Source organism: Hyla sarda, chromosome 4, assembly GCF_029499605.1.
Source record: "Hyla sarda isolate aHylSar1 chromosome 4, aHylSar1.hap1, whole genome shotgun sequence".
Classification (NCBI taxonomy): domain Eukaryota; kingdom Metazoa; phylum Chordata; class Amphibia; order Anura; family Hylidae; genus Hyla; species Hyla sarda.
This window is the reverse complement of record NC_079192.1, coordinates 132,767,815-132,786,744: the sequence shown is the minus strand read 5'-3', so window position 1 is coordinate 132,786,744 and position 18,930 is coordinate 132,767,815. Positions and strand designations below refer to the sequence as shown.

The 18,930-nt window shown below is 39.5% G+C and overlaps 1 protein-coding gene across 4 annotated transcripts in view; it reads right to left on the bottom strand.

Moving 5' to 3' along the window:
- The window catches only part of HOMER2 (homer scaffold protein 2), a 163,251-nt gene that overhangs the window by 46,398 nt on the left and 97,923 nt on the right, over positions 1-18,930 (bottom strand). For all 4 annotated transcript variants that reach the window (XM_056572166.1, XM_056572168.1, XM_056572165.1 and 1 more), the window contains one exon: positions 12,435-12,566. In XM_056572166.1, the coding sequence (XP_056428141.1) occupies positions 12,435-12,566 (132 nt within the window). The remainder of the gene's footprint in view (positions 1-12,434; positions 12,567-18,930) is intronic.

Sequence of the window (18,930 nt, the reverse complement as noted above, 5' to 3'; positions counted from 1 at the left end):
AGTTGTTTTTTATATGCTATTAGGCATATACAATCTCTCTCTATATATCTATATCTATCTATCTATCCATATATATCTCTATCTCAATGTGTGTGTGTGTGTATATATGTTCCAGCATCACGTCCAAACGGCTAAAGATATTAACATGAAACTTGGCACACATCTTACTTATATGTCAACAACAAACATAGGATAGGTAATTTAACCCTTACTCACCCCCATTTGCCAGAGTTTGGGTTTTTGTTTAAGGTTGTTTAAGGATGCGGATCAAATCGGATGTGTGGAATGGATCCGATTTTTAATGGAAGTCAATGGATCAGACTTTATATACGATTTCATACGATTTTAAGTTATAAAAATCGTGTACTCAGGTCGGATGGAGAAATTGTAGAAATCGTGATGTGAATGCAGCCTAACTTCCAAATGGCTGGAGATATTTCGATAATATTTGCTCACATATTACATTTATGTCCACTTAAAATATAGGATAGTTAATTTAACCCTTAACTACCCCCATTTGTGAGGGTCTGGGTTTTTGTTTAAAGTCCCATGCAAATCAATGGGAAATGTATGTTCCCACATAACTTCCGTACGGCTGGAGATATTTCAATACCTGGTACACGGGTCGGGATAGGAGGACCGGATAGGAGGTCGGGATAGGAGGTCGGGATAGGAGGTCGGGATAGGAGGTCGGGATAGGAGGTCGGGATAGGAGGTCGGGATATGACAACAATATATGAGGACAGGATATGAAGTAAAAAGCTTCCTCTGTTAATTTTCCTCCACAACAAGGATTAGGAAGGAAAAAGGGGGCAACGCCGGGTACTCTGCTAGTTAGAAATAAATCCTCAGTAGTTATCTCTTATCACATGCAGGTTTTCAATGAAAGGTAACACCTCTATTAAACAGCCAGTGGCAGAGAACACAAGATCTACCATCAAGCATGCATAATAAGTTAGCTCACCTAAATCTCCCCTATATCAGCTTCAGAGGTTAAATCCTATCATGTCATTGTCCTCTGCTTTTTAAGGATGAGCCAGTTGATGTTGGCACTTTCTGTTTTTGCCAAAGTAATGACTGTTGATTGGTCCCACAATTCTGTCTTACCTTAAATCCTGGGGCTGAGTACTGGGATCTATTCGGTGACACTGCAGTCTAGTGAAAGGTGAAACTGCAGTCTAGTGACCCATCAACATTGTTTCACTAAGGAACTATGTTTTTTATAAATGGCCATAATAATAAAAAAACAAAAAACCTTTGGCGGAGTACTTTTAAGCAAATTCAGGGTTGCTAAAACCCCTACTCCATTAGATGAACTGAAGAAAGGCTTTGGGAGGTTCTAATGGATGGTTCATCTTTTAGAACTTAAAGGAGTACTCTGATACCCAAAAATCGGACACCATAGTGAAGTGTCCTGGAATACCTTTCATTAGAGGTCCTGGTCGCCCAAATCGGTCCAGCCGTTCTCCTGTAATTCTCCCCGGTAATTTTGCTTACTTCCGGGTACTGTAAGCATGGCCGTGACGTCAGGAATGACGTTTTCCCATCATGCTTACTACACTTCTTCCGCTCGCAAGACCTCCCTTACTCCTGTTCCCCACCCCTGAAATTATAATGTATAACGCCCCTTGCTGCCTCCCCTTGTTGCTTTACCCACCCCCTGCCACTACGCCATCTCCTCCCACTCTGCCTCCTCCAATCAGCTCCTCCTAATCGCTGCAGCCGGCGCACAAAAGTAGCTAACAGCTCACATAGCTGTAGCTTTTGTGCCGGAGAAGCAGCGTTCCCTGGAGTTGGCTGGCACGCCGCTCGAACAGTGATAGGAGGAACGAATGAGAGGCGCTTACTACACGCAGCGAATCACTGCTGGGGAAACGAGGTGGGTTATGCATATTCAGATATGGGACCGCACCGCAATAGTGGGGGCTGGCATTAGGCGGGGAGTGAACTTAGAGATATGACGTTTCGTTTTAAAGATGGCCGCGGGCAGACAGTGAGTGTTGAACGAAAGTCATAACTCACTATGAGAGGCTGCACTTCCGGTTTTGCCGAAAAACATAGATGCCTGCATGGAACGCTAGTGAGGTAATTGACAATCTTATATATCTTAGGGAAAGCTTTATAATGGTGCTTAATTGTTTTGCCTCAGAGTACTCCTTTAAGTTAAGTCAAACTTTCAAGTAAAAGCACCCTACACTGAAGGGTATCACCAATATTGTATTCTAAAATAATGTAAATGAGAACACAACCAATCTGATTGCTTCTTTTTCAGAGACCTTTTAAAACAATTAAATAAGCAATCTGATTGGTCTTTATGGGCAGCTGGTCAACTTTTTCTCTGCACAGGTTTTGGTACATCTCCCACATTATTCTTTATATTTCAGATCTCATGAATACAAAACAGGTAGTGTTCTTTTGTTGCCTATTGTGAAAGTACATACTAGTTCACCCAAGGAAAAGCTGCCTACACAGATCTGCTTAAAAGGCCATGTTATTATAAGGTTGGACTGGAGACTGAAGCACTACAAAAGCCATACAGACATGTAGTGTGATGTCAGCACAAGCTGTAGCATAGACGACTCAAGACAAACAATTAAGTTATTTTTAGGGATTCGGAGCAGTAGGTTTGGTAGTCTTAAACCATCATTAGTTTTCAGTGATGCATTGGTTGCTATGGTATATATAAAAAAAAAAAAAAAAAAAAAAAAAAAAAAAAACAGACAGCTTAACCCTTGCCATGCTCAATATTTGCTGCAATTAAAAGCAAATTTTAATGGCTCCATCTGACACTAGTAATTCAGCAGGTCTCTCAAAGTTTGTGGCACAGTCAATTTTAAGCTAAAATGTACATGTTTTCCTCTGGCAATTGATACAATGTGTTGAACAATAAAGGATTATTATTCCACTGCACAGTACACAAGTGTGTATTTTTTCTCAGGAAGATAATAAAACTTAGGAAGAATGGATGTGAAGTGTGATCCAGGGGGTACTTAACTACAAAGCTAATAGCCCTCTACGCCTAAACAAGAATTTATCTTCATGCTGCCTGCAGCATTCATACCTGAAAACCGGCACAAGATAGACACTTCTGTATTAATCGACAGATCTGCATAGACTTTAGGTATAATGCTTTTCAGAAGCTGCATTAATGACAAAGAATACGTGAAATGTGGGTCAAACACGTATAGTATTGTCTCAGACATCGAAATATGCAGCACAAAGTACTGTCGCTAAAGGCAAGTGATAAAGGAAAGAGATAAAAGTAGGAAAAAAGAGGAGTAAGAAAAATTCAGTAAAGGGAAGGAAAAAGAAATTCTGTTCAACAGTAGACTGTTATATATTATACAGTTTTGGAGCTACATCCAAAGTATACTTTGGGATAATGGCAAAAAAGATTTTGATACCGCTAGATACCGCTGCTTATCTGCTGAGAGCTCAATGAACATAGTTTAATGGTCACTATGTTTGGCTCATTTCTTCAACATTTTTTTTTTTGTGTAGTCTACTGTGCTTTTGAGTTCTGCAAGAAAATCAAAGTTGAAGAAGTAGATTGGGCACAGTCTCTAGTAGACCTATATTCATTCCATTAAAGTCAATGGGCCCGCTGCAGGTAGGCTGCAGTATACGTCGGAATACCTTTGCCAGTATCTCAATAATTACCCTCAGGTGTGAGGTGACATGTAACTGGATCATTCCCCTGTATGGATTAATGCAGATCTAAGTAAATGCACCCTACGATGCCCCTAATTTTGTTCCATTTCACCCTATAAAGGGTGACCCTTTATCCTTAGCCCTAAGATGAAATCCAAAACAAAACATCAGTGATGGCATTGTAAGCATTTTAAGCAAAAAAAGAAACTACAGCTAACAAATGGTGATATCAAAATAAGTGCCAAGTTACAAACCCAACTAAAATAATTATTTGATCATTTTAAAATATTAATGTTTTGATAATAATTTTAAAATACTCTTAATTTGTGAAATAAATTCTAGATTAAAAAAAAAGTATAATCTCAAACTATCATAAAAGGATACTTCTGGGCCCTAGGTTCATTTCCTAAACAATGTATGAGTTGAGCAAGCTTTTTAAAAGCTTGGTTCGCCGTGGTCGGTGAACTTTTTTTGAAAAGTTGGCTTCGCAACGAACAACTTCAACACAAACCAGCAATGCCATAGCCCGCAGAACACACGTATAAGAGCAGTGGTTTTTAAGTGGTTTTAATGCTAAGTTCATGTAAATGTTATGGTGACATGCAGTAACTCATGGTAACCAACTGCTTGTTTAAAAAAATGTTAAATATTTTTTAGACTAAAATAAATTGGCATCTGCTGGCTGGCGGAAGATGCAATGGCTTTTTTCAAGTGTTCCAAAAATTCTCACTTTTTGAGAGGAAAATCAGCTTTTGAGGCTGGCAATTAAAAACCCAATGGCTTTTTCCAAACATTGAAAGGTGAAAAAAATCACCACATTCTGGCTTTATTGCAAGGGTCTAAGAGTGCGGCTATCCAGTACACATTTATTTCCGTCAAGCACGCAATATCCCATTCAGTGCACTAACAAGTAGGCATACAGCTTGCCATCCTTGCCAGCTTTTCCGAAGGCCCACCTCCATTCCACCTCCAATCCATACTGCCAAGGTTGGTGATCATGGTCATTGCCATCATTACTGTCACCATGTGTAGGTTCCTCATCCTTTCTCCCTTTGACAGATTCCATCTCTAAATCCTCCTGAGGTGTCACTCCCTGACCTTTCCATCTAACTCCTCTTCAAAGAAGAACATCCATATTGCTTCCAGTCACATGTGAATGCTCCTCCATTCCCCCTTACTCAGTCATCACTTTGAGCGTTTGTTCTAAAAGGAATATCAGCGGCATTACATCACTAATTCCACTGTTGTCCTTGCTGACAATTCTTGTTGACTCTTGCAAAGGCATGAGCATGTAACATGTGTATCTGATTATCTCCCAATGCTTCAGCTGAAAGTGACACTATGTCACCGTTTTGCAGTGCTAGTACAGGTTGTTGAGTTCCACCATGCTGGAACGTTGCAAAGGAGATTGTGTTGAGGATGATTACTTTGGTGCTGTATGTCCATAAGGACATTTTTTTTAAAGCAAAACCAAACACAAATGTTCCTGCACATAGTTAGCCCATCACTAAGATCATCACATTTCTAACGAAATGTCTGACAAGATTTATTTAGCACATGTGCCGTATAGTGTCTCATGTCACATAGATGCAGAGCAGCCACCACTCCACAATGGAAGACATGGACAACTTTTGTTTTCTCACGCTGCTGCTGCTGCTACCACCACCAGGCACCTGGCTGCTGCTACTACTACTACCTCTAGGCAGCTGGCTGCTGATGCTACTTGTACTGGGCCTGGGCAAATGGGTGGTGCCCACAGTGCTGGTACTGCCCTCAACATGCTAACTAGTAGAAGGCATGGCAAAGGTGCTCTTTCCTCTACCTCGCCCAAACATTCCTTTCACTCAGCGCTAGAAATACGCATTAATCCAAGCTGCAAATTCTATGTATTATTTTTTTTTATTAAACCCAGGAAATACAGGTAACTTGGAGTAAAGCTTTTTGGCATCAGTAATTCTACAGAAAGTTCTTCTGTGAACTGCTCAGGTTTCTCTCCGAAATGGCAGCAGCAATGCAGTGCATAGAGTTTTATCAGTCTCTTAAACCAACCACTATGCTGTCTCCTGATTAGCCTGGGAGCTGTATGCAACATAATGTAAATAATGATTTGCTAACCTGCAGTCATGTGATCTTGTGGCTACCTGTAAAATATTCCAGGCTACCCAGACATCATCTTAGTGTTACATCCACATCCTATCATGCACTCAGGCACCAAAACGCCATGTGTTCCTCATCCTTTCCGTTGCCAGGCTCACACGAGCAGAGCCAGGCAAAGTTCTAATTTTCGGCAAGACACTTTTCCCGCAAAGTTCTGAATGAGATTCGGACTCTGTTCATGTATCTCTATCAATAACATCAAGTGAGTCAATTTACAGTATGGCGAATATATATATATATATATATATATATATATATATATATATATAACTAAAGTATTTGCAGCTCCTTGTGGTCTGATAATATGCTATTTGCACATTGTCACTGATTCGCTTCAACTCTCACACTATTACATGGCCGGAGGGATCTGTAGCCCTCATCAGAATATTAGAATGTAGAGAGGGGGAGAGGGAGCGTTTATTTGAAAGACAATGGGACACATTAGACAAGGATTCTATAATAAACAAAAGAAGCTGTTTTAGCTCAGATTCGTAATATCTGTCCTTTAAGATGAAATCACATAATTTCTCTATTGCTGGGATTCAGTGTACTGTACTAGCTCTGTCAGAACTTCAATGATTATCTCCTCTCAGCAACAGCCAACATTCACCTGTCACAACGATGTGAAATGCAATAGTAGATGGCTATAGATTGAATATTACCTTCCAGATACATTACTTTCTAATGTGACTGATAATATAATGGAATGGAGAGCACACCTCTGGTGGAGATGTCAGTCCCTTCTTTAAGATCATGGCACGTCATAAGTTGGCAGAGGAATTGAAATGAGAAGTTTTCTGAATAGCCCTAAAGTCATGGATGCAATGCATAGCAGTATTGTTGTTACCACATGTGCAGTCTTGTGATGAATAAGACGTCATCCATTTTTGGTGTATTGGAGAACCGTTTAGAAAATGCTCTTATGTCATTATGTTAAAATGCAAACGGTCATACCTTTCTCTGAGGAGGGTTTGACAATTTGCATTTTAACATATCATATTGTGGTGAAGTGACATGCAGGTTTCTGCCGCACCCTACCACCCTACTTTTTTTTGTATTGAACACGTGGTTATCCTGCAAGATATATTGTCTACCTTTTATATTCATCACAGTATTAGTTTTAGTTCTAGTTCAGGGTATTCTATATTTTTATGTACACAATAAAGATTACATTTTAGGGGTGGGATATCAAGAGGGGTATTCGTGACTCTGGGCTTCAGCCCTGGGGTTTTGTGTAGTCCTATGTAGTGTGTGTATTCAAATTCCTATATTTCTGCAAACAGTGAATCTGTTAATCTGGTACATGTTTCCAGCACAACTGCCATATAATATAAAATAGAATTCCAGATTTCTTCCTAAAGGTTCCTTACCCTTATGGCCATCGAAAAGCCTAGGATAGGTGCTAATTCAACCCCCCCCCCCCCGCCATTCTTGTTTCTATTGACGTATGTATTTACATATACACGAATACATATGTGGTGTACTGGTACTGTACGTGTACTGTACCTTGTGTAATAAGTCCCCAAAGTCAGAGTTCCTCCGTACTTAGAGGATGCTCTTAGTGGGATAACCCCTTGTCGCCTCTTCCTTCTTTAATTTTATGTATATATTTTATTTGACCTTAGGTCACATTATTAATAATTATGTTATTCTGCTAAGGTTAAGGACCTTCCAGGTCAGGTGCTCATGTCACGTGATGTACCACAATGCTTTGTATTAGGACTGACAGGTCTGGGGAACCAATAAGCTTGAAGCCCGCCCCTTTAGATATAAGGGCGCTGTTATCCAATCCTCGCTCTCTTGTCCGGCTCTTTCCCTTGGGATATGACAGCGAGCGGAGCTCTGTGCTTACCTACAAGACAAATTAGACCTGAAGCCTACCAATCCAGAGCCTTACTAAACCGTGAGTCTACTCAATCCAAATTCCATTAATCCTACGTGACTGCTGGACCTAAACAATACCCCTAAATCCAGTGGAACAGCATAAAGCAAATCCTTCAAGCTTATTCCCTACCTACAAGGTCCCAACCAAACCTGTGAGGAGCCTAAAGTCCGGTCCTCTGTAAAGACTGTTACTACGTTTAACTTGCATAAAATCTGCAGTAAAGTTATCTTCAGTTTACTAAAATTCCGGTTGTGGACAATCCTTTATTCCTCCCTATCGTTTCTGGGACGGGTGGCGGTAGGATACATGTACAGAGAGGAACCCGCACCCTGGCGTCACGACAGTTGAGGGTTGGTCCAACCCCCTTTCATCACTGCACAGCTACACCCTACCTATCCTACACCCCCAAGCTATCACACATACATATGGTATATTTGTTGTCTCTGCTAATCCTATTAAACCCTTTGTGGAAGCAAAACTGGTAATAAAGCACCGAGCCTATACATTTTCAACTACTGTATATTAAATGCAATAAATCTCCAGGACGGCTTTCTTTTATAGCATATTAGCAGAGTACACGGCGCTGCCCGGTTTTTCCTATCTTATCCTTGTGGGGGAGGAATTGCAACAAAAGGAAGAAGCTTTTGTCCTCATATCCAGTCCTTAAATCCTGACCCCATATCTTCTCCTTGATATCCCGTCCCTATATCTAATCCTCATATCTAATCCTCATATCCTGTCCTCAGGTGGGGCTGAGTTGTAGTAAAGATATTGTAATATGAAAATAAAAGGGGTGTGGCTTAAAGGGTGGGTGTGTCTTTGCAAAATGGGGCATGGAATTCGGGGAGGTTGTGGCTGTTACAAAATCCCATTATAGTCAATAGGATTTTTAAGTTATCTGTTTTAACCCGTTATAGCCAGTTATTAATCACGGACGTTATTTTGTGACGGGAGAAAGAATGGAAGAAATAGTGCATGCACCATTTCTCCAGTTACTTTCTACCGTCACAAAATAATGTCCGTTATTAATGACGGGTTAAAACAGATAGTGTAAAAATACCATAGACTATAATGGGATTTTGTAACGCCCGTTTAACATCCGTTTTGAAGGGTTTTGTTAACGGAAGATTAAAACGGATCTTTAAAATGGATAATTCTTTATAGTGTGAAAGGGGCCTAAGAGATGAATACAAATGTTCAAGATGAATGGAGAACTGGAAATGAAGAAAAAAAATGCAAGTTACAATCCTATAGAAAGTGTCTGGGTAAATCAGACATTTTCTAATGAATGTAGGAGGACATGTATGCGAGATGTTCTGTCAAGTAGGAGGTTGCTATGGGAATTACTTGCAGTGTTATTTCCAAGCTGCCTTCGTCACAATTCAACACAAACTATTTTAGGTGTGAGGTTTTTATATTTATTTTTCAACAAGTGCTGATTTAAATCAGGAGAAAAATAAATCATCATTTTGCATAGTGCTTTTCTGATTTTTTTTTTCATATTCAAAACAAATTTTATTAAGAGTATAATAAAAGGGGATACAAGAAATAAAAAAAAAGGGCTAAACAAAAAATAGAGGTGGGTGGGGGGTATGGATCGGAGCAGGAAAGGAACAAGTTATGCAAATACAGTATTAATAGCTTTTCAGAATTTTATGTAGGCAGCTTAATAGAGGTTGTGTGTGCATGCCAGCATGTGCTTTTATGTATAAATATTTCTGTCAAACAGGTTTATCATATTCAACATCAATTCTCTTTCCTTTATTTATAATGAGATATAATTCCCTCTTTGATGCACAGGATATGAAGTTGTAGATTTAATTATACAGTCATGGCCGTAAGTATTGGCACCCCAGAAATTTTTCTAGAAAATGAAATATTTTTCACAGAAAAGGATTGCAATAACACATGTTTTTCTATACACATGTTTATTCCCTTTTTGTGTATTGGAACTAAACCTAAAAAGGGAGGAAAAAAAGATAATTGGACATAATGTCACACCAAACTCCAAAAATGGGCTGGACAAAATTGTGGAAAAATAAGATTGTTTCAAGCATGTGATGGTCCTTTAAACTCACCTGGGGCAAGTAACAGGTGTGGGCAATATAAAAATCACACCTGAAAGCAGATAAAAAGGAGATAAGTTCACTTAGTCTTTGCATTTCACTTAGTCTTTGCATTGTGTGCCACACTAAGCATGGACAACAGAAAGAGGAGAAGAGAACTGTCTGAGTACTTGAGAACCAAAATTGTGGAAAAATATCAACAATCTCAAGGTAACAATTCCATCTCCAGAGATCTAGATTTGGCTTTGTCCACAGTGCGCAACATTATCAAGAAGTTTGCAACCCATCGCACTGTAGCTAATCTCCCTGGGCATGGAAGGAAGAGAAAAATTGATGAAAGGTGTCAATGCAGGATAGTCCGGATGGTGGATAAGCAGCCCCAAACAAGTTCCAAAGATATTCAAGCTGTCCTGCAGGCTCAGGGAGCATCAGTGTCAGCGCGAACTATCTGTTGAAATTTAAATGAAATGAAACGATATGGCAGCAAGCCCAGGAGGACCCCACTGCTGACACAGACATAAAAAAGAAAGACTACATTTTGCCAAAATAAACTTGAGTAAGCCAAAATCCTTCTGGGAAAACGTCTTGTGGACAGATGAGACCAAGATAGAGCTTTTTGGTAAAGCATATCATTCTACTGTTTACAGAAAATGGAATGAGGCCTACAAAGAAAAGAACACTGTACCTACAGTGAAATATGGTGGAGGTTCAATGATGTTTTGGGGTTGTTTTGCTGCCTCTGGCACTGGGTGCCTTGAATGTGTGCAAGGCATCCTGAAATCTGAAGATTACCAACGGATTTTGGGTCGCACTGTACAGCCCAGTGTCAGAAAGATGGGTTTGCGTCCGAGATCTTGGGTCTTCCAGCAGGACAATGACCCCAAACATACGTCAAAAAGCACCCAGAAATAGATGGCAATAAAGCGCTGGAGAGTTCTGAAGTGACCAGGAATGAGTCCAGATCTAAATCTCATTGAACGCCTGTGGAGAGATCTTAAAATTGCTGCTGGGAAAAGGTGCCCTTCCAATAAGAGAGACCTGGAGCAGTTTGCAAAGGAAGAGTGGTCCAACATTCTGGCTGAGAGGTGTAAGAAGCTTATTGATGGTTATAGGAAGCGACTGATTTCAGTTATTTTTTCCAAAGGGTGTCCAACCAAATATTAAGGGTGCCAATAATTTTGTACAGACCATTTTTGGAGTTCGGTGCGACATTATGTCCAATTTATATTTATTCCTCCTTTTTTGGTTTATTTCCAAAACACACAAAGGGAATAAACATGTGTATAGCAAAACATGTGTTACTGCAATTCTTTCCTGTGAGAAATACTTAATTTGCTAGAAAAATTTCAGGGGTGCCAACATTTGCGGCCATGACTGTAAACTAAAATGACTGAACACAGCATCAAATTTACAGCTTCAAATCCTGGGCATCAAATATGCACAGGATACGTGCTATATGAATACACCCTAACGGTAGGGTCAGTTGTGTATTTTGTTGTTCATTGACTTCAATGGGTAGGAAGATATGCAGCAGCAAATACACAGTAAAATACAGCAGGTGTGACCCTGCCCTAAAGGAGTAACCCATTTCACCTTAGCTTATCTAGCAAAATAAAATAAAAAATAAAAACATGGAATGTGTGATAAAACCTTACAGACTCACTCCACAAACCACACCCCTTTTGTAAATTTTGTAAATTTTTGAGCAGAATTGTGTAAAAATGTGAAACTTTTTTCTTCAGAAAACTGACATACAATCCTTGATAAATTTCCCTCTAAATGTTCATGGACGCTACAGTGTGCCTTTATACAGAGTACATACAAATGATATTGGCAAGTAACTAATACAATATCATATATTCTTTGGCACACATTCAATAAACCAAGTACCTGCACATGAGAGATGCAAAAGAAGAAAAGCAGAAGTAAGTATTGGGTGACTAGTTGACTTAATAACATTTCCCTCTAAACTAGTAACAACTAGTTCCTGTCCCAGGAAGGCAGGGTCCATTTACAACACAAATGCTTAATCCCATATTAAAGGGGTTCTCCACCATAAGGTGATTTTAGTATGTACCTGGCAGACAGTAATGGACGTGCTTAGGAAGGATCTGCGCTTGTCTCGGGGCTAAATGGCTATGTCATGAGATTACCATAACACTGTGGCTAGCTTTTTGTGAACTTGTATTTCCTGTTCGACTTTTTTTTTTTTTTACTTTAAATCCCACAATTCCGTTTTCCTCCCTAACACACATCAGCCCCTCCACCCATTGAAACATAAATGAGCTGCATCCATTCTAAAGACCTGTGGTTTTCAATCAGGGTGCCTACAGCTGTTGCATTAGTTGCAGATTGATCTCTCTCCCACCAAGCTATCTCTCCACCCATTGAAGCAGACAGGCTCCCTGTCTTCAGCTGACTAGTGAGTCAGGTCTCGGCCACATTTAAACCTGGGAAAAATCTGAGACAACAGTCATTTTGTATGCTGTTAAAAATAAATATTGGGGTGAAAAATCACAGAAGAATTGTGAGAAAACCATCACACACAGGTAGAGACACTATATTATGAACTACACTAACTTTACAGTCCCTGTAGCATAGTCAAATAAAAAAAATCCTGGAATACCCCTTAAAATTATGATGCAAAACTTTAGAGGTTAATCCAGAACATTTACCTTAGACAAATGCTGCTCAGATCCAAATCCTAGGCCAAAAACTGTATTTGCTCTGCTGTCAGCCCATTGGCCAAATTTCTGAGATGTCTTTGTGAAAGTCATATTGGGTACGATTGTGCTGTTTATAATAACCTAGAATATAAGAACAGGGGGAGATAAACAGTTATTGGTGTTTAATTACTTGTTATTCTCAGATCCTTAATGGGAATTATTCATTGAGGTGGAACAGATGCACAATGATTTAAGGAAATGAAAAGCTGAATGCTGCACACAGATCTCCAAACAACAACATAAAAAATAAATTATAAATAAACATCCACTGTACTCAACAAATTGCAATGAAATAAATTAAAGGTAAAAATAAATAAATAAATAAATAAATAAATAAAAAGGTTAGCGCCAAGCATAAGTCCCAAATGCACAATAACCACCTGAAGGTACCATTGTACCTGTTACATATTTCAGTATAGATGCAGCTAACATGAAATTAACAAAAACTATAGTAGGTTGTAAATAAAGCTCCAGCATGTGGCATTCTCCATCTGATCTTGTACCTACCACAATAGTACAATGTGACAGCAATCTATGTAGTATGGAACCCTACAATGGTCAATATTTACTTAGCAATTTGTAAAATGCTACTTCACCACGGATTGGGAAGAAGACTATGTACTAAAATGAAAGAACGAAAACCACTCTCTTTGATCCTAATAATAACTTTTATTTAGTTCTTAAAATACATTCATCACAAAAGAGAATTCAAGTCAATACAAAAATACAAGATAAAGAGAAAATAAAGAACGGGTGCAAAAGATGTAGAACTGATTTAAGCCCAAATCTGGTATAGTCAGGATATATGTACTTGAAATATTATAGTTAGGGCTTATCCCCAAGATAAACCACCTAGACAACAGTACCTACCTAACCGAAGCACTTGCCCTGATAAATTCTGAGTTCATGATGATCCCAACCTGATGCCTTACTCTGCCTTAGTTAAATAAGATGTCCATAAGGAATTATAAGGTGAGGGAGAGTATAGAATAATCAACTATACACACATAAAGGTTGACGCAAAAAAGGCCCCCTCATTCGGGTTGCATCACTTGCCGGTGATAAACGACAGATCAACAAAAAAAGGGAAGACAAAAAGCAATACTACAACATATTGGGTTAACATATACAATATACAAGACATGATGTGGACATATAGTATATAGGCTATAACACGTGCACATTTAAATGACAGATAATCTTTACTGGCAAGTTAGATGTACAGCGGTTGAAATAAATATTAAACATGTAATCATTTTCTCACTACATATATTTCTTTTACCAGATGTTGGTAACAAGCAAGGTAATTCATACAACAAAACCAAAATAATGTGAAATGACACAGGGGAAAAAAGTATGGGACACATGAAGGGAGGTGCAAAAAGACATGGAAAGCCAAGACAACAGCTGAAATCTATAAGTAATTAAAAAGCAATCCAGCTGGTCAGTGCAAATTAACGTGAGCTGGTTCAGTCCCAACTGATGGCCTACAAAAAGGTTTCATTGACACTTGTTGAGAGCTTCAAAAGACCTGGAAGTAGTAGGTACTGTTGTCTCAAAGAAACTATATTAAATAGGCACTGTCAGATATAAAAACTTTTGATATGTTGTAAAGCATGTATAACCAATAGGTTTTGCAATTGCTTTCATTAGAACATTTTCAGTATTTCATACTGAAAAAGCCAGTCAAAGAACTGCCCACCCCCCCTGCCTTCTGGAAAGCATTCAGTCCTGCTATGTTCACTGCTCCGTCCTGGACGTTGGAGGGGGGAGGGGCTGTACATACTGCAGACTCATGTGAAGAGAAGGGGAGGGGGAGGGGCAGGAAGACTGCTGGTGGGCTCTCACTGATGTCTGCTGTGTGAGAGAGGCAGAAACACATTGCATTGCAGACGAAAAAGTAAGTGTCCCTGCATGTATGTGTGTGTGTGTGGATATATGTGTATGTGTGTATATCAGTGTGTCTATCTAATGTGTATGTGTAAGAATATAAGAAGCCAGTGTGTGTGTGTGTGTGTGTGTGTGTGTGTGTGTGTGTAATAAAGGGGACTACAATCATCTGCCTCCAGCTGTTGCAAAACTAAAACTCCCAGCATGCCTACATGATGTGTGGGCATGCTAGGAGCTGTAGTTTTGAAACAGCTGGAGGCACACTGGTTATGAAGCACTGGACTGAGGCGAGGGAGGGGGAGTGGTTATAACAGTGAGTACCTGCCCCCCTGCTTCTCGTGGACAAAATTAAGGTATTTCAGAAATAAAGCTAATTCTGAGAGAAATGTAGGTCATAGACACATAAAAAAAAAGGTACATGTACATGATCAGGATGAGATACTGAGCAACATATAACAGTTTGGTTTTTTGAGTGATCTGACGGGTACGCTTTAAGAAAGAAAAAGAATGACACATTCAATACTTATTTTACCCACTTTATACCAAATACATTGGCCAATCATCAATAGAAAACTTCCACCAGGTACCTCAAAACTCCAACGTGTTTCCCCAGTCTAGTACATTATGTGTTCATCAGGGAAAATAAACATGGAAAGTCCTACAGATCAGTCAGATGCACAAATTGTATTTAAAAATACGATTTGTTTAAACAGCCTGAACCCAGCAACATCAGACAACCTTTTAAGATACGCTGTACTCCATTATACTGAAATGAAATATCATATTCTCACATTTAAAGTTCCCTTAAATATTAGTCATGCATTACTACACAGATTCCATGGAGAGAAAAAAAAGAATGCTGCCCACATTCCCTTGCACCTACGCTTTTCATATGTATAGGTATAATAGATGAGGCAGAATTTAGACCTATATGACCATACTGACATCCATTGTTATAATTTCTCATCTTAGAACAGTCCACCAGCATTAAAGGTAGATTGTTTTCAGCTGGTTTAAAACATGCAAATGCCAGATGAAGTGTTTTGAGAAGCTATATAGGGACTTGGGCAGCTTCAGACACTTTACTGTAAAAACTGTACCTTTCCTGAAGCAGATTGTGAAGGCAGGGCCGAGCTGCCCAAGTGCCCCAGCCTGGTACATGTCCTTGTTTGTCGTCAACTCCCTGACTGATGTAAAACCCCTGTACATCAGACAAGCAAGGTCTGGGAGGTGAGGGCAAGTAAGTAGGCATGCTAGGCTTGGGAACTTGGCAGCACAGCTGCACCTCCTTGACAATTGGCTAAGAAATAAAAAGGCAATTTTGGCAACCACCAGGCAGGGTATAATTTGCTTTTATAACCCAACAGTTATCCAATGATGTCTGCAGCTCATCGCAGAACATAGAGCTATTGGATTACCTTTAAGGAAATCCTTATCTCTGTTGCACCTGTTAAGTACCACATGATCCTCTATAAGGCTTATTGTGGTTAGGGGTCTGTTAATGTCCTGTTAATATTTTGCAGTCTTATGCAACTGCCCACCTGCCTGCGATGTCAGATGCATTTATTTTTATTTTTTGCAAAATCTGTCACTCTGCCAGACTTTGCTGGGGGGTCCAGCTGGAGGAGGCCTTGTGCTCTGGGCTTATCCTGGTCCAAAGTACAAACAGCCAGGGCAAGAACTTTCCTCACTTGCTGTCACCGATGACTGCCTACCGGGCCTCAAGGTGCAGCACCAGGCTGCCTGTGTAGACATAGAGATCTGGGGGAGGGGGACACAGAGGGCTCTAGGGGGAGGGGGGGGGAGAGGGGAGGGGCTCTGGTGGAAAGGGAAGCACAAGGCCCTGGGGGGACATATTGGAGAACCTCGCTTCAATATAACAGTGAGTTACCTTTTTACCCCTTGTCTTTGGCCCTTATTGTATGCTACCACAAGGGCGCCCCAACCACCTACATCTAGGAGACGTATACAAGCACAACCTCCCTCAACCTAGTGCTACCCCTTTGTCACTTTGCGTGCCCCTGGAAGATCCCAGCCTGTGAAAATTGTGAAATGTATCTTGACCAGACCAACCTCTACCCTTGGCTCCTGCATATCCATGGCATGTGTATCCATCCAAAACAGAGTGGAGAATGCAAATCTATGTAGGTGGAACACTGACAATTTTGGAACAAATTGCTCTATTTACTAAATGTACATGTTCATAAATAAAGGTGTATTACGCAATATCTGATGAAAAAAACTCTTCCCAAGCAGTGCAGAGTAGAGCCTCAATGAGTCAGGTTTGTTCCTTTTTATTTGTTAACTTTATTACAGATGAAATATTCCTGGGTTTCATCAGTTAGTAAATTAATTTGATAATAAAGTAAAATGTGCAGAAAATCTATATGAATGTACAGCATTTGTACAAACTCCATGGCCGTCATTTATCATTGTAGTGTAAGTGAAGCCTTTTTCTACACCTTTGTGTGCTGGTAATGTGTAGGAGCACCAAATTTATTAAATGGTCGCAGAGCATTTGATATATTTTGTGCAGGTCACATTTTCTGAAATTTCTCATTTCACATACACCAAAAAGCTAAGTCTGGGCTGGTGTAATTTTAGAGACTTTTCAGTGGCTTTGTGCCTTTTTACAAAAAGGCGCAGTTAATAAAATCCTTCCATTCCGTGTGTATTGCCAAAAATCAGTGGATTGCAACTAAAAAATCTGCAAAAATGTGTAAACCAAAAGGCGCAAATTAACCCTGCTTGCGCCTTTTTTGCACCTTTTCTAGACACAATAAACAGTCTAAAGACAATGATAAATGTCGGCCCATGTCTCATCCAGCTGTGAATGGCATGAATTAACCTAAACTCTTCACCAGCCTGAAAAGGTCACTTCTATTACAGAATATGCTCCGTCTAAACATTACATTATAGGTTGTACCAGTAATGAGTCACAGAGGAAAAAACCATTATGGGATGAGAAACAAGGAAGAATATTCAATTAATGCTTAAACTGCTAACCACGTATCTATGTTGTTTTTTTTATAGAGTATATTAATGGTGAAAGTTAATTGTTCAATGAGGTTTACCTAGACTGGTTGGCAGAAATGCTGCCAAACCACTCTCCCTATCAAGGAGGTGATAATACACTATTTTATAGAATTCTTTTTTTACTGAATGCCTTTAAGACATATGCAGTATCAACATGTCAAATTAATATGTCCACACCCTTTAAGTGATGTTAAGATTTCAAGGCTTACACCTAATCATTTCTGGTAGCTCAAACAGATCTGGCAGCTTGGTTGCACTCATTTACATAGACTCATGTGAAACCTACTTTCAGAAATACTGTGGAATTTTCCCTTAACATGTCCAGACACCCATGAATCTGCTTATGAAGAGCTAAATGTGCACCTGTTTGGGGGGGTGGTGATGGGTGCTTCTTTTTGCTCAATCTGGCAGTTGGTGTTTAGGTACCTGGACCTCAACCAATGTGGCTTCTGGCATGTGTCTGTGACTTGACAAAAGCTTTTTCAAGAGACCGGAATATTTAAAGGTTGTAGACACATTTTTAGCAAGAATAGAAAAAAAATGATCAAAGGTCTTTATTGAAATAATAGCTTATTGTTGCGCCTACAGTGTGCTGTATGAGCTCAGCTTTCTCTCTATACTTGTACATAGCCTATATGATTCACCCTTACAGATTAACTTGCATTTGACTACTATATGAGCTGGAGTGTCACTTCCTCCTCCCACTGTTACCGCCAACCAAGAGTAGAATGTCTTATCTTATTTTTCTCTAGTAGCAGCTAAATGGTAGGAAACAAATCAACAAGAGGAAAAAATTGTGCAAAAGGTGTCTATAGGCTCCTCCTATGGCGATGGTGGGAAAAATTAATTTTTCCTGAAGAAATATTTATTACATCCGTTGACCACAATAGACAATTATTGTTTGTATTGTTCATGCAAATATTAGCATATGATCTAATTGATAGTTAGAATTCTCTAAAAAGTATTGAATTCTCTTAAAAATAACACTGGATTCAGATATCCTAAGACATGCCACCAATCACAATCACTGCTCAGTTATTTGGCAGATCCATTGCACCTAGATGTATACAGTGAACATTGCCATCCTCTTCTGCCTAAGTGGCCATACAATTAAAGCTGGGCTGCAGTAATCCAGAATGGCATCTACGCAATCAATGGAGCCACTTCTATAGTTTATCCTTGGTGGCAATCAGCCCTGACTTGGCAAATTGTACATGTGGAATACTTTGCTTCACAGTTTTGAAAAATCATAATCAAAAAGGAACTAAATATATTCAATGAAGTATGAGAAGAAATAGAATGTAACCTTTAATGGAAAATAATTACAATTCTTAATACCCCCCCCCCCCCCCCACCAGACATTATGGGCGTGGGGTGGTGTAAGTGCTCCACATGGAGCCGGTTACATTTGCATTAGTAACAGTATATATAGGGCATCATAGGTTGTGATTGTTGTATATCAGGCATCATAGCCAATTATCCTGGACCAGATGTGATTTGGTTTAATATTGTTATGTTT